The sequence below is a fragment of the Halichoerus grypus genome, chromosome 5 (genome assembly GCF_964656455.1).
Source record: "Halichoerus grypus chromosome 5, mHalGry1.hap1.1, whole genome shotgun sequence".
NCBI lineage: Eukaryota > Metazoa > Chordata > Mammalia > Carnivora > Phocidae > Halichoerus > Halichoerus grypus.
This window is the reverse complement of record NC_135716.1, coordinates 117,295,699-117,321,764: the sequence shown is the minus strand read 5'-3', so window position 1 is coordinate 117,321,764 and position 26,066 is coordinate 117,295,699. Positions and strand designations below refer to the sequence as shown.

General features: G+C 35.0%; 1 protein-coding gene across 1 annotated transcript in view; it reads right to left on the bottom strand.

The window, feature by feature from the left end:
* COL24A1 (collagen type XXIV alpha 1 chain) overlaps nt 1–26,066 on the bottom strand; it is a 237,673-nt gene that overhangs the window by 118,652 nt on the left and 92,955 nt on the right. Inside the window, exons 13-16 of the mRNA XM_078071776.1 lie at nt 15,898–15,951; nt 7,363–7,416; nt 1,111–1,164; nt 636–689 (exon numbers count right to left, since the gene is read on the bottom strand). Coding sequence (XP_077927902.1) covers nt 636–689; nt 1,111–1,164; nt 7,363–7,416; nt 15,898–15,951 — 216 coding nt within the window. The remainder of the gene's footprint in view (nt 1–635; nt 690–1,110; nt 1,165–7,362; nt 7,417–15,897; nt 15,952–26,066) is intronic.

Here is a 26,066-nt window from a genome sequence, read left to right as displayed (position 1 = left end):
TTAGATTTTTGTTGTTTTTCAAACATAAATTAGGTTTTAATCATTTGTTTGCCTTGTTAGGTCAGGAAATATCCTGAGAGTTGATGACTGTTATTTGTGAATTTCTTTTTTTTTTTTAATTTTTTTTTAAAGATTTTATTTATTTATTTGAGAGAGAGAATGAGAGAGAGAGAGAGAGAGAGCACATGAGAGGGGGGAGGGTCAGAGGGAGAAGCAGACTCCTTGCCGAGCAGGGAGCCCGATGTGGGACTCGATCCCGGGACTCCAGGATCATGACCCGAGCCGAAGGCAGTCGCTCAACCAACTGAGCCACCCAGGCGCCCTGTGAATTTCTTCTTAATGCAAACATGAGTGACAATCACAGCTACTCTGCGTTATGTGTAAAGCATTCTAAAGAGTACACTCCATACTGAGAAAAGGATGTATGAGGTTAGAACTCCAAATGCTACTAAATGACAATGTGAACAGGGTCTGGCATGCAGCTTTTAAAACTAAGAAATAAAGACAAACGTTTTTCTATTATGCACCAGAAAGGTTTAACTGTTATGCATTTTCTGAAGCTTTATTTATGCCAAGTTTTGAGTCTCTGAACCACTCAGGCCGGTGCATTACAAAGGTTCCCAGTAGACATTTACCCGTAACCCTGGTTCTCCAGCAACTCCAACATTGCCTGCAGGTCCAACATTTCCCTGAAGAAACAAAGGGAAAGATTAAAACTTTTTTCTACTAAAACAGTATATCTAATAATTATGGAAAGTGTATCATGAGGATAGGGCTTTCAAAACACTTCCCATTTTTTTTTCTTTTCCCCAGATTTATTGTAATATATTGCCCCATTAGCTTTATCATTTGTATTTCTTCTCTCTCTCTCTCTCTCTCTCTCTCTCTCTCTCTCACACACACACACACACACACACACACACACACAGACTCAGTAGATAGATAGATAGATGATAGATAATATTTTTTTCTGACTCATTTGAAAACACTTCCCATTTTTATCTGCTCTCCTGCACTTGCTTTCAAGATGATGGGTATTTGCCAAAACATGGCAAACAGGGGATTCAGTGGTAAAAGTTTAGAGACCCTTTTACTATTTAGGAAGATTACCTTTGCACCTGGTTCACCTTGCAGACCAGAGTCTCCCTCCATACCTGAAGGCCCCTAGAAGAGAATGATTTGACACATCATCTGTATGTATTTCTTCACCAATTGCAAAGGCAATAACAACCTCATAAGAAGATCATAGTAATTTGTAGCCCAAGGGTGAGATGTATGTCCAGGAAAATATTTCTGCTTCCACTTTATAAACTTGATGGCATAAGACCAGATAATTCTGGGATCTTTTAACAGTTCAAATGCCAAAATAACATCACCTGAAGTCAGGACTTTTAAGACCAATTTCTTCTATTCTTCCTGTCATCCTTTAATCCTTGGTCAAAGACAAACCACCTCCCATTTCCTCTTCTAATTTCCTACCCACATATTCTTACTATTCTCAGTGATTTTTACTTTTCACTCTTCCCATCTGTTTCTGTTGAGCCCTCTGGAGCACACTTCCTTTAAAAATTTGTTTTCTTTATTCATTTCATAAAAAAAAAATCACACAAAGATGATATGAATTTATTCACATTTTAAAAGATGTATATGGCAGCTTTTCCACTTTCCTTTTGTGGGCGAGTCCAGTTGGGGAGAATTTGGCTCCTTTTACCTTGAAAACATACAGCTTCTTGTAACCTCTGGCTATCTCTAGGCCTGGAGCTCCTACAACTACTATTGTATTGTTTGTTTGTTTGTTTCAGAGATATTGATCTTGTTTTGGAGCACACTAAGTGTACCCCTCCCCCTTCCCTTCCTCATTCCCCCTTCCTCTTCTCTTCTCTCTCTTTCACTGTGTGCGTGTACTTATTGTATGCATGTATATGTATAACTATAAAAACACACATGTATTCTGTAATTCCCATGTTTTTGGAGTACAGGGGTAGCTTAAAGCATTAACTCACAGCACACTCTTGACAAAAAGCTTCCTGTTTCCCTTCTATCTTTCAGTGATTCCTCAGTAGTTCTGATCCATGGGTGATATTCTTTCTTATAACTATTAGAGCTTAAAGTATCTTTTATGTCATAGTATTTTAGATAAGAGGAAGTTCAGTTTTCCATTTTGACTCAACTTCTGCAATACATATTCACTTTGCTTTTTTTCTAAAATAAAAGCTATCCATGCACAACAGTACAGATGGAATTATAATGAAAAGCCCCAGTCCCATTCCTCAGAGGCAACTACTTTATTTTTTTTATTTTTATTTTTTTAAAGATTTTATTTATTTGAGAGAGAGACACACACAGTGAGAGAAGCAACACAAGCAAGGGGGAGGGACAGAGGGAGAAGCAGACTCCCCGCTGAGCAGGGAGCCTGATGTGGGGCTCGAGCCCAGGACCCTGGGATCATGACCTGAGCTGAAGGCAGACGCTTAACCGACTGAGCCACCCAGAAGCCCCAGAGACAACTACTTTATAAAACAATTTTTGTTTTCCTAGTGGTTACTTCTATAACTCAAAAATTATACTTCTACTTCTCGATGTATCACCTTGCTAAAAGTTTAGTTTCCTTATTCTCCCTCCATTTTACCATCATTTCATAATTTTTTAATAGTTACATTATTTAAATTCTTCTGTGGGTTAGTTTTGTGACTTCTTTACTGTTACAAGAGACAGTATAGTACAGTACTTAAGAGGAAAAATTATGAAGTGAGACTGCCTGGGTTTCTGCTCTGCCTCAGAAATGACAGAATTTAATATCCTACTTTAGGATTCATATTCTATCTTGAGAGAGAATTCCAACTCTCTTAGAACTTCTTCCATATTAAAATTGCTTTCAATGTCACAGATCTCCTCTGGTTCCTAATTTATCCCAACCTGTCAGCTCCTCTTGGCTTCTTTTATTCCTTTCTTAAACGAACTCTAATAAAGATCTGAATTCTGTGCTGTTTCTTTTCTTATACCAATCTTGGATTAGCACTTTAAATCATCTCCATTTCTATTTCCAGTTGAATACTGCTGGGAAAAAATTACACACTTGTGCAAAGTGGCATCATTACATGTTGAGAGGCATAGTGACTAAGACAATGGGTTGTGGAGAGAGACTGCCTGAATTGAAATGTAGGCTGTACCACATGACTCCTAGCTATTGCTCTTGAGCAAGTTACTTAACCATTTTATGCCTTTGTTTCCTCATCTGTAAAATGAAAATAATAGCTGTATCTGTCTCATAGGGTGTTGTGACAATCCATTAATACAGCAAAGCACGTAAATACTGCTAGGCACATAGAAAGTGCTTCATAATTGTGGGTTTTTGTTATCATTATTATCAATATAATGCAAATTCATGGTCTTCTACTAAAAGCTTGACTTTTAGTAAGGTATATCTGCTCTTTCACTTGCCTATAGTCATTTCCCTCTCCCATTATCTTCAACCACTATTCTAAACCGGCAAATTTTCCTCGACTGACCTACTCAACCCCTACTCCTTATCACAACATAATTTTTACCTCCTACTCTGTTAAAAAAAAAAAAAACCCTTCTAGTTATTAGGTATGACTTTTCTCAGCTTTCTTTAGGCTCACAAGATGTGGCATAGTATAGGTTATCAGCATCAATTTTTGAGTCAGATGTGGATTCAAAGCCAGGCTCTCCTACTTTCTTAACCATTACCTTGGGCAGATTAACAGATGATGACCCCCATCTCCCTAATATTCCTCTTTGGTCTCGTGAAAGGTATTGCCATCCATCCTGTTGCACAGCCTAGAAATCTGGGGATAATTTTTAACTTCTCTTTCCCCTTTACTTCCCATATTCTACAAATATGAAGGTTCTGCAGAATTTATATAAAAAACATTTCTCAAATCCATCCACTTCTCTCCCTTTCTATCCCTATACTTCAGTTCAGAAGTCCATCATTTCTTGCCTGGTTGAATGCTACGGTCCTTTAGTAGGTATTCATGGCCTCACTCCTGTCTTCTCAAATATGTCCTCTGTGTAGCTGATAGAATTAACTTATCGTCCAAAAAAATAAATCTGACTTTATCACTGCTCTGCTTATCACATCTTACAATGACTTAATACAGCCCATAAGATAAAAAATTTAAGCTTCTTAACAGACTACACAAAACTTTTCATGATCTAACGATTTCTCCATAATTTCATCTATTACCACACCTTGCTTTGACTTTCAAAGAATCCATATTGCCTTATGTTTGTATGTTCTTGCTCATACTATTCGTTTTTTCTGGAATTTCCTTATCCTTATTTACTCTTTTCATATGGCTAACTCCTACTCATTCCTTAAAACTCATCTCATCACCACCACACATTCCCCACAAGTCGTCTTCTTCCCTGTATCCAGGTGGAGTTAAATGCTCATTGCCATGTTCCTATCCTGACCTGTGACTATCTCCATCACTGGTTCTAATACATTGTAATGTAATAATCTTTTATATGACTATCTTCTGGAATAGATTATAAACTCCTAAAGGAGTCAGGGACCATATATCAGCCATCCTTGTATTACCAGTGGATACAAAGTGCACAGCAAGAAAGCATGGCATAATCATGGAATTAAAAATAGGTCAACAAACCTGGAGCACGAGGGGGAGGAGAAGAGCTTTATTGGTATGTGGCTGAACAGGTCTGCATTAAGTCAGACAATGTAGAACATTACTTATCATGTTAAAAAGTTGGCATTTTATTAAAGGTCATGAGAGCTATAGAAAAATTCCAAGGAGAGGAATGATATGACAAAGAGAAACTGGCAACAATTAGCTAAGGAATGATAGAAGTTGCTGGAGACATGCAATAAGAGCAGAGGACTAGAGCACTGGCAATAGGGATGAAAAGGAAAGGATAAAATTGAGACACTGGGGGCTGTGGGGGCTCATTCAGAGGGAAATGATGGCTGACTGGAGAAAATAAAGTAGGAAGAGGAGCCTAGGAAGACTGAGTTTTGGGTTGTTGGACATGAGGAGTATCTTCCAATGAGATGGGAATAAAAGGAGGAAGAACAGTGGGAAAGTGATGGGTTTGGTTTAGATATTTTGAATTTAAGAAGTATGTGGGCTATTTAGGTGCATATGTAAAAGACAACAGGGAATCAGTAACTGCAGCTGAAGAGAAAGGCATGAGTTAGAGCCATCAAGATGAGAGCTCTAAGAATAATATTGGTAATTAAAGTCATTGTGATAATATGATTGCTAGGCTGAGAAAGAATGACAGCTTCACATCAAGACTGAGAAAGGCTAATGAGAAGGTAAAGAGCAAAATCAAAAGAGAGCAGTTTCACAAAAGACAAGAGAGGAATTTATGTCTAATTTATTTACAGCTAAAGTTAACAAACTACAGAAATGAAGTAATTGGATTTTATAATTATAATGAGTATAGTTTATTATTCCAAAATATATCCTAAATAGGGGTCACTTTTTTTTTAAAGATCTGTTTATTTATTTGAGAGAGAGTGTGTGAGTGGAGGGAAGCAGAGAGAGACAATCCTTAAGCAGACTCCTAGCTGAATACGGAGCCTGATGTGGGGCTTGATCCCAGGACCCTGAGATCGTGACCTGAGCCGAAATGAAGAGTTGGGACACATAACCGACTGTACCACCCAGACAGCCCAGGGGTCACTTCTTAATATTCTTCTGTAAAGGAGATATAACATCTTAGAGTGAAGGGTTATCAAGTTAACTCTAAATGAGTGAAGGGTAAGTGTTATTCACTTTTTGTTGTCATTTAAATGGGCTGTTAAGAGAACTTCATGTGTACAGGCAGTAACCTCCTTGACGTAGGCTGTAGCAACTATGCAAATATGTCTACTGCGTCAAGGGAAACAAAAGCAAAAATAAACTTTTGGAACTTCATCAAAATAAAAAGCTTCTGCAGAGCAAAGGGAACAATCAAGAAAACTAAAAGGCAACCTAAGGAATGGGAGAAGATATCTGCAAATGACATTACCTGATAAAGGGTGAGTATCCAAAATATATAAAGAGCTTACAAAACTCAACACCCCAAAACTAAATAATCCAGTTAAAAAATGGGCAGAAGACATGAACAGACATTTTCCCAAGACATACAGATGGCCTGCAGACACATGAAAACATACTCAACATCACTTATCAGGGAAATGCAAATCAAAATTACAATGACATATCACCTCACACCAGTCAGAATAGCAAATTAATAACACAAGAAACAACAGATGTTGGTGAGGATACAGAGAAAGAAGAACCTTCATACACTGTTGGTGGGAATGCAAACTGGTACAGTCGCTCTGGAAAACAGTATGGAGTTTCCTCAAAAAGTTGAAAATAGAACTAACCTTCCAGCAATTGCACTGCTAGGTATTTACCCAAAGAATACAAAAACACTAATTCAAAGGGATACATGCACTCCAATGTTTATAGCAGCATTATCAACGATAGCCGAATTATGAAAAGAGCCCAAATGTCCATCAACTGATGAATGGGTAAAGAAGATGTGGTGTATATACAGTGGAATACTACTCAGTCATCCAAAAGAATGAAATCTTTTTTTTTTTTTTAAAGATTTTATTTATTTATTTGACAGAGAGAGACACAGCGAGAGAAGGAACACAAGCAGGGAGCATGGGAGAGGGAGAAGCAGGCTTCCTGCCGAGCAGGGAGCCTGACGCGGGGCTTGATCCCAGGACCCTGGGATCATGACCTGAGCCAAAGGCAGATGCTTAACCAACTGAGCCACCCAGGCGCCCCGAAAGAATGAAATCTTGCCATTTGCAATGATGTGGATGGAGCTAGAGAGTACTATGCTAAGCGAAATAAGTCAGAGAAAGACAAATGTCATATGATTTCACTCATATGTGTGATTTAAGAAACAAAACAAATGTTCACAGGAGAAAAAAAGAGAGAGGAAAACCAAAAAAACAGTTTTAACTATAGAAAACAAACCGATGGTTACCAGAGGGGAGGTGGGTGAGGAAATGAGTTAAATAGGTGATGGGGATTCAGGAATGCATTTGTTGTGATGAGCAGTGGGTGTTGTATGTAAGTGTTGAATCACTAAATTGTACACCCGAGACTAATATTATACTGTATGTCAACTAACTGGAATTTAAGTAAAAACTTAAAAAAAGAGAACTTTATGTGTATAAAATTAGATTCATAAAACAGTCATCCCTACTTTTAATGAAAGTTTAGGCTTTATTTTCTGAATATGAAACACAACACTACAGAATTATTCTTTAAATATATACCTAATGTATCAACTTTACCTTGAGAAGTCTTACAAAAAGTACTGGATATTGATGAAATAACAAAAAAGAGCCAGAAAAAAAGTTACCTCAGCACCCATTTCTCCAGGAGGTCCAGCATCACCTTGCAATCCTCGTGGTCCCTACATTAAAATAAAATTTAAGATCTGAGAATCAAAGTTTACTCTGTATTTAGATTAACATATGCATCTAAATATGGAATTTTTAATATATAATATGTAATAGAACACATAATACATTTATTAACTTTTTGTATAAACAATTATAACTTTATAGTTGATTCATCTTTATAGCTGATTCACAGTTGCGTGTGTGTGTGTGAATAGAAGGCTATGTTGGGATTCAAAAGAAAAGGAAAGAAAGGACAGTACCTTTCATGCTTTCGTTCCTTAATTCACTCGTCCATTCAATAAACATTTATTAAGCACCTAATAAGTATGAAATATCATACTAAGGGCTTTCAAAAGTTATCTTATTTGATGGACATGACAATTATATTTCTACTGGCTATTCATGGCAAATACGTGACAAACAAAATAGCATTTTTAAAGAAGCAAATATATGATCTCCAATGAAATAAAAATGTTAGAATTTGCTTGATGTCATACTTTATCATGGTAGTGAATCCAGTTCAACAATTTCTCTGTTTTACATGAACAGATATAACAATGTTTACCCATATGATTTAATCACTAAGGTGCAATAAAGTGCATGTTGGGACTTTTATTGGAATCCTGGTCACTGTAATACTGAATAGTATAATTTTAAGTAAACCAATTTTGAATATTCAGTGTATTGCATAAACATTAAATTGGCTAAACCAAAATGATCTTCTTAGTGTGTGGAATCCATTTAACTGGCTAGAATTATTTTAGATAGATTAATACTTATTTAGCAACTACAATATAATGCTATTTCTCCAGCCATTCAAAGAAGATACTTGCACTATTTGACCTTTCTGGAAAGATAGTAGAAAGAACGTGTTTTCTTAGATTCAGAAAATAACAAGATAGTTAAAATTATCTGTGAGATTATACTCCATAACAATTTTGTGAATACCTCACCTTTAAAAAAATGTAGTAATGGAAAGCAAAGTGTGCTATGGTTGGTTATGTTAAACTGTTTTCTGAATTGTTACAGTCAGTAATGTTCATTTTAATTATTTGAAAAGTATGAAAAAACAAGATTAAGTATATTATCCATAATTCTACCATTCAGAGGCGACACTGTAAATATTCTTGTATATTTCCTTCTAGTTCTGTTGTGGGAGCATACTTACAAATAACTTTATATCTCCCTGTTTTACACTTACGATTCTATTCTGAATATAGACATTTTACCATGTTATTATAAATACTTCCTAACAAATTGTCCAACAGCTACATAAAATTCCATTTATCTCATATTCTGCAGTACCATAAATTAGTCATATTCTTAATACCAGACATTTATATTGTTTATCTTCTTTACAGTACAATTTTACTTTACTGGATTTATCATATGCATGTTAGACTCCTTGTCAGTGGATGTTAAGGTCTGTAACATCAGGTGATACTGTCAAATAGCTGAGATAAACATTGGAATGACTGCAAGGCTGGTATGCAGGTGTCACATATGTCGTCTCTACTCCACAGTATAGCCATTAAAGGCATTAAGAGGTCCCTGGTGCTTTTCAGTTATGGCTTATTAAACATTATGTATAGCATTTTAAAATTTGTGAATTCTCCTCAGAACGTGTTTCTACACTATTATAAACACACTGAGAGAAACATGTATGTGCAGAAATATGTGTGTATTCTGCATGTCCTCCCTTAGAACAGAGTCTGAAATGTACCATTATTTGGTCATGAAGTCAAGTAAATTTCCTGAAATGTTCAATAATTAACATTCTGCAAGCAATATATAAAAGTAAAATCTATTTCATTGAATCCATGCCAACACAGAATATTATTTTTTAAATTGTTCTTTAATTTGATGGACAATCTCTTATCTTAAAATGTGTATATATTTGACTATTAGTAAGGTTGAATATTGTTTTTGTTATTTGTTTATCAGCTATCTGTGATATTCTATGTGTTTCTTGATCATGTCCTCTGCCTATGTATTTTGGGAATCATTTAAAAGATTTATATGAGTTTTTTATGTGTTGTGGTCATGAACTTAGAGGCATCCTATTTTACCATTAACATCTGCCTAGTATGTAGTTTGTCATTTAATTTTTTTTATATATTGTTAAAAATAAACTTTCCCCCCCTAAGTATGATCACTGTAGAATACCTGGAAACTCATAAAGTAAAAATGATCCAAAATAACCACTTAACATTTGCTGTAGTTCCTTAAATCTTTGAGCATAAAAAAATTGGGATGAGAGAAATTTAAAATTTGTATATAGTTAAATCTGTTAGTCCTTGAAGACTTTTTCCATCACATTTAAGGTTAAAACATCTATTTCCATGTAATTATTCTATATTATTTCTTTTAAAATCTACCAGCCCTAATCTTCCTTTTATGGCAGGTTAAAAATATTAAGCTATTTTGCCTGCTTGTTTTTATAAGTTATCCTTATGATAATTAAATCCCACACCTGATTTACATGGGTAATGGGATTTTTTAATGGGACTGTGTTAACTCTAATAAATACATTAATTTTAAAAATAGTCTTCTAGTTAGAAAATAATTTGACTTTTTACTTAAGTCTGTTTCTAGGACTCTTAATGAATTTTTGAAGTTTTCTTTGTATGTGTCCCATCCAATTCCCATTAAGTTTATCCTTAATTATTATGTTTTGTTTCTAGCTAGAGTGGGATATTTTTCTATTATATTTTATTACTTGTATATTATATGTATATCAGAAAAACGGATTTTTAAAAATGTCTATTTTACGTCTTGCCATTATATTACTCTACCTCAGAAATTGAAAAATACAGAATTAACTCTTTGGGTTTTATAAGTTTTGGGGGGTTTATTTAAATTTTCTCTAAATAATAATGCTTTTCTTTCCTTATATGATCGTTTCTATGTCATATACCACTACACTAGCTAAAACTTTTTGAATAATGTTAGATAATATAGTGACAGTAGGAAATGTTATATTGTGGTTCCTATGCTTCTGGTGTTTCCATATTTCCTAGTAGGTTGGGTGCAGATATAAGATAAGCTACTTTACTTTATTACAGAACTATGTTTGATGTTACTAGAATATTTTGTTTCAATTAATAAACTTTATTTCTTAGAGAAGTTTTAGATTTACAGAAAAATTAAACAGAATGTACAGAGTCTTTATGTTGGATCGTGTCAGTCCTCTGACTTTGTTCTTCTTCAATATTATGTTGACTCCTCTGGGCCTTTTGCCTTTCCTTATGAAGTTGAGAATTTATCAATATCCACAAAGTAACTTGCTAGTATTTTTGACTGGAATTGCTTTGAATCTATAGTTGTGACATCCTAACAACATTTACTCTTCCTATCCATGAACATGAACTATCTCTCCATTTATTTAGATCTTCTTTTATTTCTTCAGTCAGTTTTGTAGTTTTCCTCACATATATTCTGTGTACATTTTGTTAGATTTATACCTATTTCCTTTTTATTTTTGATAGTAATATAAATGGTGTTGTGTTTTACATTTCAAATTCCTACACTACACTACATCAAAAACTAATGATGTAATGTATGGTGATTAACATAACATAATAAAAAAAATAAAAAATAAATTTCAAATTCCAATTGCTTATTGTTGGCATATAGGAAAGCAACTGACTTTTGTATATTAATCTGGTATTCTGATATCCTGCAACCTTGTTATAATTGCTTATTAGTTCCAGGAGTGGTTTTTATTGGTCAATTGTTTGGGGTTTTCCACATAGTTGGGTTCATACCTACTATATTTTTTACTGTTTTCTATTTGTTACTCATGTTGTTTCTTTCTTTTCTTTCTTTATCTTCCACTCTTTTTTAACCATGGATTTTAAGTGATTCCATTTTCTCTCTTATTTTATCATATCAATTATACTTCATTTAGAACATTTTTAATGGTTTCTCTAGAGTTTGCAATGTATATTTACAATTAATCCAAGTCTATTTTCAAATAACACTATACCACTACACTTATCCATAAGGTATGAGATTAAATACACTGTTGTGATTATTATTTTGTACAAACTACCTATTCTAGTAATTAAGAATAAGAAAGAAAAAGATTTGATTTTACTTTTATATATTCCTTCTAAAGTTCTTTCTTCCTTTCTTCTATCCTAGATTCTCATTTATATCACTTTCCTTCTCTCTGAAGAATTTAACATTTCTTACAAGGCTGGTCTACTAGTGACAAATTCCATTAGTTTTTGCTTGTCTAAGAAAGTCTATTTCTACTTCACTTTTAAATTCCCAGTCTGAAAATTTCAAAATTTCTTCTATATCTGAGTCTGTTCCTGATGCTTGCTTTGTCTCTTCAGACTGTTTTTCCCCTTTTTGCATGCCCTGTAATTTTTTTGTTGAAAGTCAAACACAGTGTATAAGGTAAAAGGACCTGAGGTAAACAGGCCTTCAGTGAAAGGTTTTAAGTTATCTGGTTGGGAATTAGGCTGTGTTTACTGTTTGCTGCACTATGGTGTCAGGAGCTAAATTTCCTCCTAGTGTCACTGTTTTTGTCTTGTCTGTTGTCTTTAGGCTTTCCCAGAGATGCCTTAAATAGGGTTTGGGTCTGCAGTTCTTTTAGCTGTAATCCTCAGCTATTATACAAGAGCCCTACTAATGTGATGGTAAGTTATAAGATGAGGAGAAACACTCTATATAGTTTTATGATTAGGTCTCAGTCTTTCAATGAGCCTGAGTTGGGTATTTTCTTTCTCCCATGTCCAAGGCTAGAAGCATCTAGGGTTGGGGAACTGCTCTTCTCCCAAGTTCAGTAGGCTTTGGCAAAAACCCAAATCAGTTAGGCTCAGATAAAACAATTTCCCTTGAGGGCAAGCTTTGTTAAGGAGAACAGAGCACTCTGAGTGTATTTCAAAATGGTTACTTTTCCCATCCCACTGCTAGAAGAAGAAACAGGTGTGTCTCTGAACCTTAGAGTGAGAACCTAGCAGGTCTTTTGGTGGTAAAACTCAGGGACATGTGGCGCCTTGCCTCAGATGGGGTCCCCTCTTAGTTTTTTAACATTTATGATAGTCTAAATTGTGTCTTAAGCAATTTGTCAATTTTATATTGACAAATATAATCATAGTTAAAGTTCTCCTACCATCCAGTTATGGCCTTCTGCTCCTGGTAAGCTGTCGTTCTCTATATCCTCCTGTCTGTCTCTCCAGTTTTCAGGCGACAGTTGGTCCTTTGACCTCAATGATCTAAAAAGTGTTGTTGATTTTCAGTTTGCTCAGCTTTTTCCTTGTTTTAAGAAGGGGGATGACAGCTTCCAAGCTCCTTACAATTCAGACCAGAAACCATTTTACTATAATTTTTAACAAATCAAAAATAGTTGAATTTTATTTTATTTATTATTTTTTTAAAGATTTTATTTATTTATTTGACAGAGAGAGACACAGCAAGAGAGGGAACACAAGCAGGGGGAGTGGGAGAGGGAGAAGCAGGCTTCCCACTGAGCAGGGAGCCCAATGTGGGACTCGATCCCAGGACGCCTAACGACTGAGCCACCCAGGCACCCCAAAATAGTTGAATTTTATTGAGTACTTGTTTTTAGCATTTTCCCACTATATCTGTAATATGTTATATTATGGATTTCTTAATATTAAGTAATTTTTGCCTTAATTTTTAATTCTTCTTTCACTTTATTTATATTTCATTTCAGTAACTTAATTCTTTATATATATACAGTTGAATTTTACTCGAAATTTTTGGTATTTGGCTGAAATTTATCTTTAGCTTTTTCTGTTGGTGCTATTTTTGTCTGATTTTAGTACTGTCAAAATTCTACTGAGACACTGGTCTTTTATCTTTTGCTTCTAGAACTGTTGCCATTTTTTATATCTTCATAAGTAATTCAATGTCATGTTTTATCACATACTTTTTAATTAATCTGAGAATCCTGTTAATTATCTTGTAAGGTGAGTGGAAGTGACTTCTGGTATTCAACTAAGGAAGTGTACCTAGAAAATAATAGTTTTTAAATTGGAGGGCATATTGTAAAGCAAACTTATCAAGAATTGATTTTTTAGAAACAACAGCATTCCCCTCATGTTCCTTTTCCGGCAGTTTTCAATGTTTAAAGATATCAAAAATATTTATTTGGGTCAGCCAGAAACTTAGGAATCACTTTACATATGGACAATCTATCTCCTGTTGATTTCATATCTCCTTTTGAATCTTTTATATCTATCCACTTCTTTTCTCCGCTAATCAAAAGCATTCTATCATCTCTTATTTGGATTACAACAGAAAGCAGTGCTTATCCACTCTTAGTCCCTTCCAATTTGTTTGAATGATCTTTACAAAACAATAATATGATTATAAAACTAGCCCTATCTCTTCAATGACATCCCTTTGTTCTTATGATAAAAATATAAATCCTTGGGAATAGGGCCTGCAAAGCTACATGTTTTGTCCCCTGCTTCTTTTTCCATCCTCATCTTACACTTACATCCCACCTGACTCTGCCATTACCATGCTAGCCTTCTTTTAGATCTTCGAATAAATATGTAGAGCTTCCTCTCAGCTCATGACTTCTCTCTAAAATAACCTCTCCCCATCTTTGCCTAAGTAATTACTATTCATCCTTCAGATCCTAGCTCAAATGCTCCTCCTCTGGAAGCCTTTCCTAAAGACAGTTTCTCTGTTATACATTCTTTTAGAATTGAATTCCTACTTCACAGCATTTATCTCAGTTTGTAATTATCCTTTTATCTCTGTGATAATTTAATTAGTATATATTTCTATCATTAGACTGAAACCTCCATACTTACCACTACATTCCAAGTGCAGGTACTTAATAAATAATTGTTGATTGAATGAATGAATGGCCAACTATCCAAATCCCAGTATTTGCATTGCAATGAGCAAACTGGTTTTGGAATTTGTCTGGGAAAAAGAGACAACTCTAATAGATGCTGACTATAGAAAGGTGTAGTCTTCTCTATTTTATTATTCTCAAAATATAAATATGTTTCAACATCTCTTCTGTGTCCTTCATTTTACCAATTTACTTCTTTTCTTTTCTATAATTTAACCAGGCAGCTCAAATATATGCAAGAAAGCCCATCATATCCATTATAAATTGATTTATATTTTATTTACCAGTCCTACTGACCCAGTGACCTGAATGTTAATTTTTAGGTGCTGTTAAACTATTTAGTTGTTTATGCCTACAGTAACAAATCTTTTCTTATATAAAGTCTAAGATATTGTCTCTGCTGTTGCCATAGCTCTTCTGACATACTTTACTTAAATGTGTTCCTTACTAAGATTAAGTTAGTTTCCATTGCATTTCACTTCATCTAATATCACTGGCTAAACAATTATGTTTTTGGGTATATGACCTTTTGTCAATTCAGTTTAACAAACATACCCTAAGTAGATCTAATATGCTACGCTTTATACCAGGCAGGATTACAAAGATGAGAGAAATGGTCTCTAACTTCAAAGAGCTACAGACTTTTTCAAAGAGATATTTAAGTAAATAATGCTAAAGAGAGTTGCATTATTTTTGGTCAAATAAATATTAATATTGGGATGGCAAGACATACAAAACAGGGAGAGAACCAAGAGGATTTTAGTTTGATAAAATCAATACCATATCTAAAATTCTTCATTTGGAAAGAATTATATATACAGTCAAATCTTTACTTATTGCTTGGAGAGTTTATACCATAGGTTAAACATGTAAAGGAGGAAATGAATACAATTTGGTAAGAATAGCTCTTTGACTATTACACTTTCCACTTGCTACTAGCTAAATGAATTATGCAAAGGCCACCTGTAAACCTTTGGGTCAACATAGATAAGATCAACCCAGTAGAGTTTGAAAGACTATATTGTATTATACATCTTACAAGCATGTTACAGCATATTACATCTGATACCATTAACTAGAAGAATGACTTCACAGGCAATAAAGAATAAGTTGTGAGAAAGTAGGTGTGACAAAAATCTTTCCTTTTCACAATCATTTTCCATAGAAATTTTATAATTGAATCACATTTATAAAATCATGATGTAAGTTTTTGCATTATTGATATACCAGTATTTCTGTCATGTTTGTACATTTAGGCCCATCGGATGTAGAGCTTGACCTCTTTGTATGGTATTTTATTACAGAGTTGGTCTCAAAAATATAATTTTGTGTGTCTGTGGCAGTATAATATAGTCATAAGAAGAGCAAGCCATTCACAAAGAAAATTTCTCCAAGTCCATAAAACAGAGCTATCTTTGTTGAAAATAGAAATATATGAAATTTCAACAATTCCAGAAAAACAGGACCAAATCTGACTATATGACACCAGAAAGGTACTAAAACCTATATTCACAGCAAAATATTTTCTATATAATTAGGTGTCCATGATAAATGTGTATGTACCAGCCACAGCACAAGAGGGCAAGAAAAACACAATTAGAAAAGTATATATACATATACATATATAGTATAAAGATAAACTTACTGGTTCTCCTTCAAGTCCTCTGTCTCCTGTACTCCCAGGGGGTCCTTGTAAACCCTGAATAAACAAAGGCAAAATGTGAAGAAAAAGTGATGTTTGAAAATGTTTTACTTTCCTTACCTCAGCTTTCCTTTACAATCCTACCACCTAATTTTTCTGTCTACCTCTATTCTCTCTTTTCTTTTTATGGTAAAATATACATAACATAAAATATATCATTTTAACAGTGTTTAAATGCGCAGTTTTGTGGCATTAAGTACCTTTGCGTTGTTGCACTACTATCATCACCATCTATTTTCAGAACTTTTCAACTGCTCAGACTGAAATTCTATACCCATTAAATAACACCCTTTCACCCTCCCTGGTTCCTCTGCAACCATCATCCTGCATTCTGCCTCTTTGACTACTCTAGGTGCCCCATATAAGTAGAGTTATACTATGTTTGTTCTTTTGTGTCTGGCTTATTTCACATGGCATAATGTCTTCAAGTTTCACTAATACTGGAGAGAAGGAAGATGTCAGTGGAGTAGGAGGATCCCAGGCTCCCCTCAGCCCAAAAATACAACAAGGTAACTATCAAATCATCTTAAATACCCCCAGAAACTGACCTGAATACTGACAGAACAAACTCCACAACTAAAGGGAGAGAAGAAGCCACATTGAAGGTAGGAAATGCAGAGACGAGGTTTAGGGGAGAAGCAAATCCTGACTGCTGTGGAGGGGAAGGAACCATGGTGTGGAGAAGGGCAGGAGAGAGGAGCACACAGAGGAATGCACAAGGAGAATGTTTCCCATAGCTATTGGCTTAGAAAATGAGAAGGGCTGAATTTTGTGAGTTCTTGCAACCAGTGGGGCTCAAAGCCTAGTTTTAAAGGCCAGCAGGCTTGGCTGGGATAGAGCCCAAAGGGCATTGTGCTGCTCTTGGACAGAAGGCAGGCAAACAACCTGGGAGCATACAGCACGGAAACAGCAATCTGAAGAGTGCTTGGGGCACACAATGGGGAGATTATACACTCTTCTTAGAGCTGATCCCTGAGAGGCAGTGTTCAAGGAGACACCTCTAGGGGAACAAAGAAGCTGGCCAGCACCATTTCCCTCCCCTATCCCTCAGCATAAATACAGCAGGAAGCAGTGCAGCACCGACACTGGCTGCCTAACTTGTTTACACCAAGCCCCACCCCCCTACTCTGCACTCTGGTGGGACTGCCTTTCTCAGTCATGCTTGCCTTGGTCCCAGCACAACGAGGCCCTCCCCAAGACCAGCACACATCCCTGTTCATACCACATCTCCCAACCAGAAAGTTTTGGAGAGCCTCAGTTCTGGAGGAGGTGGTGATAGGTCTCATTTCACAAGCAGACCAGAGCACACCTAGTTAAAACTGACCACATTCAGGTGAGAACCAAACACTGCCCACATCAGACAAGAGGAGCCTCTGGAGACAACTGGCCTGAAGGACAGAGCAGCCAGAACACAAGAGCAGAGCACATGCAGCACACACTAGAGAAAATCCCTGAAGTGCCAGGCCCTGGGAATTACATGACTTCTTTTTCATAAGGCCATTACTTTCAGGAACAGGAGATATAACTGGTTTTTCTAACACAGAGAATCAGGCAGAGATTTAGATAAAATGAGAAGACACAGGAATTTATCCCAAATGAAAGAACAAGATAAAGTCATGACCAGAGATCTAAGCAAAACATATATAAGTAACATGCCTGATGGAGAATTTAAAGCAATGATCATAAGGATAGTCACTGGACTTGAGAAAAGAATGGAAGATATCAGTGAGACCCTTATCAAAGAGATAAAAGAGTTAAAAAAGAAATCAATCAGACATGAAGAGTGCAATAAATGAGATGAGAAACATGCTTGATGCAATGAGTATCAGTTTGGAAGAAGCAGAGGAACAAATTAATGACCTAGAAGACAAAATAATGGAAAGCAATGAAGCTGAACAAAAGAGAGAAAGAAGAATTATGCAAAACAAGAATAGAGTTATGGAACTCAGTGACTCCATCAAATGTAATAACATTTGTATTATAGGAGTCCTAGAAGAAGAAGAGAGAGAAAAGGGGGCAGAAAATTTATTTGGAGAAATAACAGCTGAAAACTTCACTAATCTGGGAAAGGAAACAGACATCCAGATCTAGAAGGCACAGAGAACCCTCATCAAAATCAACAAAAGTAGGCCCACACCAAGACATATTATAATTAAATTTGCAAAATTTAGTAAAAAAGAAAAATCTTAAAAGCAGCAAGACAATAGAAGTCTAATTTAACTTACAAGGGAAAATCCATAAGGCTAGCAGGAGATTTCTCAACAGAAATTTGGCAAGCCAGAAGGGAGTGGCATACTGTATTCAAAGTGCTGAATGGGAAAAATCTGAAGCCAAGAATACTCTATCCAGCAAGGCTATCATTCAGCATAGAAGGAGAGATCAAGAGTATCCTAGAGAAACAAAAATGAAAGGAATTCATGACCACTAACCCAGACCTGCAAGAAATATTTAAGGGGACTCTGAGTGGAAAGGAAAAACCAAAAGTGACAATAAAAGGCAGGAAACACAAAATTAGTAAAAATGAACATTTCTGTAAAAATCAGTCAAGGAACTAAAAAAAAAAAAAAAAAAAAAAGAAGGTATAAAATATAATAACATATACCTAATCGTGAGGAGGAGAGGAGAAAAGAATGGGCTCAAACTTAAATTACAATCAACTTAAAATAGACTGCTATATACAGAAGAGGTTATTTACAAACGTAATGGTAATCAGATATCAAAAACCACTAAGACACATGCAAAGAACAAAAAGAAATAAATCCAAATATATCATTATCAATATATCGGCAAACGATGAAAGAGAGAAAGGCAAGAAAGGATCAGAGAAAAATCTCCAGAAACAACCAAACAACAACTTCAATAAAATGGCAATAAATACGTATTTATCAATAATTACCTTGAATGTAAATGGACTAAATAATCAAAGACAGAGTGTCAGAATGGATAAAAAACAAGACCTATCTATATGCTGCCTACAGAGACTCATTTTAGACTTGAAGACACCTGCAGATTGAAAGTGAGGTAATGAAGAAATATGGATGTCAAATGGATGTCAAAAGAAAGCCACAGTAACAATACTTAGACACTACATGGACCAACTAGACCTTAAAGCAAAGACTGTAACAAGAGACAAGGAAGGACACTATATAATCATAAAGGGGATAATCCAACAAGAAGATATAATTACTGTAAATATTTATGCACCTAATGTGGGAGCACCCAAATACTTAAAACAATGAACAACAAAGATAAAGGAACTAATCAATAATAATACAATAATAGTAAGGGACTTTAACCCCCCACTTATACCGATGGACAGATGATCTAAACAGAAAATCAACAAGGAAATAATGGCTTTGAATGACACACTGGACCAGATGGATTTAACAGATATATTCAGAACATTTGACCCTAAAATGACAGAATACACATTCTTTTCAAGTGCACATGGAATATTCTCCAGAATAGATCACTTAGTAGGTCACAAAACCAAGAAGACTGAAGTCATACCATGCACTTTTTCTGACTACAATACTATGAAACTAGAAGTCAACTACAAGAAAAAATCTGGAAAGATCAAATATGTGGAGGTTAAAAAACATGCTACAAAACGATGAATGGGTCAAACAGGGAATAAAAGAAGAAATGAAAAAGTACATGAAAACAAATAAAAATGAAAACAGAATGGTCCAAAACCTTTGGGATGCAGTAAAAGCGGTCCTAAGAGGGAAGTATATAGCAATACAGGCTTACCTTAGGAAGCAAGAAACATCTCAAATAAACAACCTAACCTCAAACCTAAAGGAGCTAGAAAAAGAACTACAAACAAAGCCTAAAGCCAGCAGAAGGAAAGCAATAATAAAGATCAGAGTAGAAATAAATGATATAGAAACTAAAAAGGCAATAAAACAGATCAATGAAACCAGGAGCTTGTTCTTTGAAAAAAATCAATAAAACTGATAATCCTCTAGTCAAACTTATCAAGAAGAAAGGTTTAGAAAGGGCCAAAATAAATAAAATCACAAATGAGAAAGGAGAAGTAACAACCAACACCACAGAAATACAAATGATTATAAGAGAATATTATGTAAACTGTATGCCAACAAATTGGGCAACCTAAAAAAAAAAAAAGGATAAATTCGTAGAAACAAATAAACTATCAAAACTGAAACAGGAAGAAATAGAAAACTTGAACAGACCAATAACCAGCAAAGAAATTGAATCAGTAATCAAAAAATCCCCAAAAAACTGAAGTCCAGAACCAGATGGCTTCACAGATGAATTCCACCAAACATTTAAAGGGCATGTACTGCATGGAGCACTGGGTGTTATATGCAAACAATGAATCATGGAACACTACATCAAAAACTAATAATGCAATGTATGCTGATTAACATAACATAATAAAAAAAATAAAAAATAAAAAAATAAAAAAATAAAGGGGAGGTAATACCTATTCTTCTCAAACTATTCCAAAAAATAGATAAGGAATGAAAATATCCAAATTTATTCTATGAGGCCAGCATTACCCTGATACCAAAACCAGATAAAGACACTACAAAAAAAGAGAACTATAGGCCAATATCTCTGATGAACATAGATGTAAAAATCCTCAATACTAGCAAATCAAATCCAACAATACATTTTAAAAATCATTCACCACCATCAGGTGGGATTTATTCCTGGGTTGCAAGGGTGGTTCAATATTCATAAATCAATCAACATGATACATCACATTAATAAAAGAAAGAATAGGGCGCCTGGGTGGCTCAGTCGGTTGGGCGGCTGCCTTCGGCTCAGGTCATGATCCTGGGGTCCTGGGATCGAGCCCCACGTCCGGCTCCCTGCTCAGCGGAAAGCCTGCTTCTCCCTCTCCCTCTGCCTGCCACTCTGCCTAATTGTGCTGTCTCTCTATCTCTCTGTCAAATAAATAAATAAAATCTTTAAAAAAAAAAAAAATAAATAAATAAAATAAAAGAAAGAATAAGAACCAGATGATCAATGCAATAGATGCAGAAAAAGCATTTGACAAGTACAACATCCATTCATGATAAAAGCCCTCAACGAAGTAGGTTGAGAGGGAACATACCTCAACATAATAAAGTCCATCTATGAAAAACCCACAGCTAATATCCCCAATGGGGAGAAACTGAGAGCTTTTCTTCTATGGTCAGGAACAAGACAGGGATGTCCATTCTCACCATTTCTATTCAATACAGTACTGGAAATCTTAGCCATAGCAGTCAGACACCACAAAGAAATAAAAGGCATCCAAATTGGCAAGGAATAAATAAAACTTTCACTGTTTTCAGATGACATGATACTACACATAGAGAACACAAAAGACTTCACCAAAAAACTGCTAAAACTGACAAATGAGTTCAGTAAAGTCACAGGACACAAAAATCAACATACAGAAATCTGTTGCATTCCTATACCCTAATTATGAGGCAGCAGAAAGAGAAATTAAGAAATCAATCCCATTTACAATTATACCAAAAACATAAGATACCCAGAAATAAACCTAACCAGAGGTGAAGGACCTGTACTCTGAAAACTATAAAACACTGATGAAAGAAATTGAAGACAACACAAAGAAATGGAAAGACATTCTATGCTCATGGATTGGAAGAACAAATATTGTTAAAATGTCAATACTATGCAAAAGCAATCTACACATTTAATGCAATCTCATCAAAATACCAACAGTGTATTTCACAGAGCTAGAACAAACAATCCTAAAATTTGTATGGAACACAAAAGACCCCAAATAGCCAAAGCAATCTTGAAAAAGAAAAGCAAAGCTGCAGGCATCACAATTCTGGACCCTCAAGTTATATTACAAAGCTGTAGTAATCAAAGCAGTATGGTACTGGCACAAAAATAAACACATAGATCAATAGAACAGAATAGAAAACCCAGAAATGAACCCATAATTATATAGTCAATTAATTTTCAACAAAGCAGGAAAGAATATCGAATGGGAAAAAGACAGTCTCTCCAACAAATGGTATTGGGAAAACTAGATAGCAACAAAAAGAATGAAACGATCACTTTCTTACACCATACACAAAAATAAATTCAAAATGGATTAAAGATTGAAATGTGAGACCTGGATCCATAAAAATCCTAGAAGAGAACACAGGCAGTAACTTCTTTGACTGTAGTTACATCTTTCTAGATATGTCTCCTGAGGCAAAGGAAACAAAAGCAAAAATTAACTATTGGGACTTCTTCAAAATAAAAAGCTTCTGTACAGCAAAAGAAACAATCAACAAACTAAAAGGCAACCTAGGAATGGGAAAAGACATTTGCAAACGGCATATCTGATAAAGGGTTAGTATTCAAAATATATAAAGAACTTATAAAATATACAAAGAAATTTTTTTTAAATTTTATTTTATTATGTTATGTTAGTCGCCATACAATACATCATTAGCTTTTGATGTAGTGATCCACAATTCATTGTTTTCGTATAACACCAGTGCCCCTGCAGAATGTGCACTCCTTAACACCCATGACCAGGCTAACCAATCCCCCCAACCCCCTCCCCTCTAACACCCTCAGTTTGTTTCTCAGAGTCCATAGTTTCTCATGGTTCATCTCTTCCTCCGATTTCCCCCCCTTCATTTTTCCCTTCCTTCTCCTAATGTCCTCCATGCTATTCCTTATGTTCCACAAATAAGTGAAACCATATGATAATTGACTTTCTCCACTTGACTTATTTCACTTAGCATAATCTCCTCCAGTCCCATCTATGTTGATGTAAAAGTTGGGTATTCATCCTTTCTGATGGCTGAGTACTATTCCATTGTATATATGGACCACATCTTCTTTATCCATTCATCTGTTGAAGGGCATCTCAGCTCTTTCCACAGTTTGGCTATTGTGGACATTGTTGCTATGAACATTGGGGTGCATATGGCCCTTCTTTTCACTACATCTGTGTCTTTGGGGTAAATACCCAGTAGTGCAATTGCTGGGTCATAGGGTAGCTCTATTTTTAATTTTCTAAGGCACCTCCACATTGTTTTCCAAAGTGGCTGTACCAACTTACATTCCCACCAACAGTGTAAGAGGGTTCCCCTTTCTCCACAACCTCTCCAACATTTGTTGTTTCTTGCCTTGTCAATTTTTGCCATTCTAGCTGGTGTAAGGTGGTATCTCAGTGTGGCTTTGATGTGAATTTCCCTGATGGCTAATGATGATGAACATTTTTTCATGTGTCTGTTAGCCATTTGTATGTCTTCTTTGGAGGAGTGTCTGTTCATGTCTTCTGCCCATTTTTTGACTTATTTGTTTTTTTGGGTGTTGAGTTTGAGAAGTTCTTTATAGGTCTTGGATACTAGCCCTTTATCTGTAGTGTCATTTGCAAATATCTTCTCCCATTCTGTGGGTTGCCTCTTTGTTTTGTTGACTGTTTCCTTTGCTGTGTAGAAGCTTTTTATCTTGATGAAGTCCCAAAAGTTCATTTTTGCTTTTGTTTCACTAACCTTTGGAGATGTATCTTGAAAGAAGTTGCTGTGGCCAATGTCAAAAATGTTACTGCCTATGTTCTCCTCTAGGATTTTGAAAATATATAAAGAATTTATAAAAACATCCCAAATAATCCAGTTAAAAAGTGGGCAAAAGACATGAATAGACATTTTTCCAAAGAAGATGCACAGATGGCCAAGATATACATTAAAAGACGCTCAACATCACTTATCATCAAGGAAATGCAAATCAAAAATACAATGAGATATCACTTCACTCCTGTCAGAGTGGCTAAAATCGACAACATAGGTAACAAGGTGTTGGTGAGGATGTGGAGAATGTATGTATATGTATATGTATATGCATATATACATATATATGTATGTATATATATTCCATATATATGGAATATTACTCAGCCAGCAAAAAGAATGAAATCTTGCCATTTGCAATGACATGGATGGAGCTAGAGAGTATTACGCTAAGTGAAGAAGTCAGTCAGAGAAAGACAAATACCATATGATTTCAGTCATATGTGGAATATAAGAAACAAAACAAACAAGCAAAGGGAAAAAAAAAAGAGGAGAGAGGCAAACCAAGAAACAGACTCTTAACTATAGAGAACAAATTGATGGTTACCAAAAGGGAGTGGAGCGGTATGGGTTAAATAGGTGATGGGGATTAAGGAGTGCACTTGTGATGGGCACCTGGTAATGTATGGAAGTGCTGAATCACTAAATTGTGCACCTGAAACTATTATACTATATGTTAATTAATTGGAATTTAAATAAAAACTTAAAAAAACTTTCTTCAGTTTTAAAGTTCAGTAATATTCCATTTTATGTATATACTATATTTTGTATATCTATTCATCCATCAATGGACACTTGGGTTTTCTACCTTATGGCCACTGTGAATACTGTGCCTATAAACACTATAGAAGGTTTAGTTTCTAAGTCTTTGCTTTCAATTCTTTGGGGGTATAAATCTAAAGTGGAATTGATGAATTACATAGTAATACTATGTTGAACTGTTTGAGGAGCCACCAAACTGTTTTCCATAGCAACCTCACCGTTTTACATTCCCACTAGCAATGTACAAGGGCTCCAATTTTTCTACATCTTTGCCAACACTAGTTACTTTCTGTATGTATGTATGTATGTTTTGTTTTGTTTTGTTTTTCTTTAATAATAGCTGTCCTAATGGGTAAGAAGTGGTATCTCATTGTGGTTTTGATTCACATTTCTCTACTGTCCAGTGATATTGAGCATCTTTTCGTGTGCTTATTGGCCATTTGTATATTTTCTTTGGAGAAATATCTATTCAAGTCCTTTGCTCATTTTTTCATCCAGTTGTCTTTTGTTGTTGTTGTTGAGTTGCAGGAGTTCCTTATATCTATCTGTATTCCCATACTTAATCCCCACTCATAGACAGAGACAATTATCCAGAATTATTTTAAATTTAGATTTTTTATATTTTTAATATCTATATAAAAATGGTTTCTTTCTCCAAAAATAATAACCTTGTGATGTGTCAGTAAGTATAACTTATGTCCTTAAAACCTGGTAAGGCATAGGAGTCTCAGAACTTAGTTGACCAGAAATGACTAAACTGACCTCTCTAACATCCTTTATTTTCCCCTATTTTTACACCATGCCATCTATGGTACCATTAAATTGAGTCTTAGAAGTGGGGGTATATTCTAAAATGGAATATAAATCAAATTTTAGGTCCTTTTTGGTTCTCCCATTTAAAGATTTACTGAGTATGTACCATGTGCCAGACACTGATGACTATTACAGATAGAGAAAACACTGCCCTTCTCTATTTGCAATTTGCCTGTTCTACATTATTGACCTTGAGAAGGCTGGCAAATATTCAGTGGATAACAATCACCATTTTATATTAAAACTAAAAGCTAAGAAAAATATGAGATTAAATTGGAAGTAAAGATATTCAAAACTCCTAGCAACATAAAACTTTCTAAGTTATAGCCATTAATTCTCTATTTAGTTGTGTATAGTTATCTGGTTAAGGAAAGGAAAATATGTAAAATCACAGACTCACATCTGACTAAGGCCTTGTTTCAATCATGAAAATTATATGCCATCCATTCAGTCCAGGCTCCAATATTAAGAGACAGGATCAATATAAGGATCTGATATACCAACTGAAACATACAGCAAAAGTTCAGAACCTTGAATAATGTCTGCCCAATTTGCTTTGTAAAGTGGGCTTGTACACAATGTCAAGCTTGATATATACTTTTAATGATGTTAATGGTGCATAAAAGCTGTTTGGCAAAGTTATGAAATGATCTAAATGGATTTACTTATTTCTATTAGAGACAAAGAAGTAAAGCACAAGCTGGTACAAAATAAAAATCCCCTTTAAGGCTTTTCAGATAGTACTGAAAATATTCTTTTAGTAGAATTTCTTGCTCCATGACTTCAACCCAGCAATTATGATAATGATGACTGGGAAAATAATGATTATTGTGGTTACTATGTATTGAGAGCCTATGCCAAGCACATAATGAACATCATTTGATATAACTATAAAAGGTATCTCATTTTATTTTATTTTTATTTTTTTAAAGATTTATTTGAGAGAGTGTGTGTGTGCGTGGGATGGGG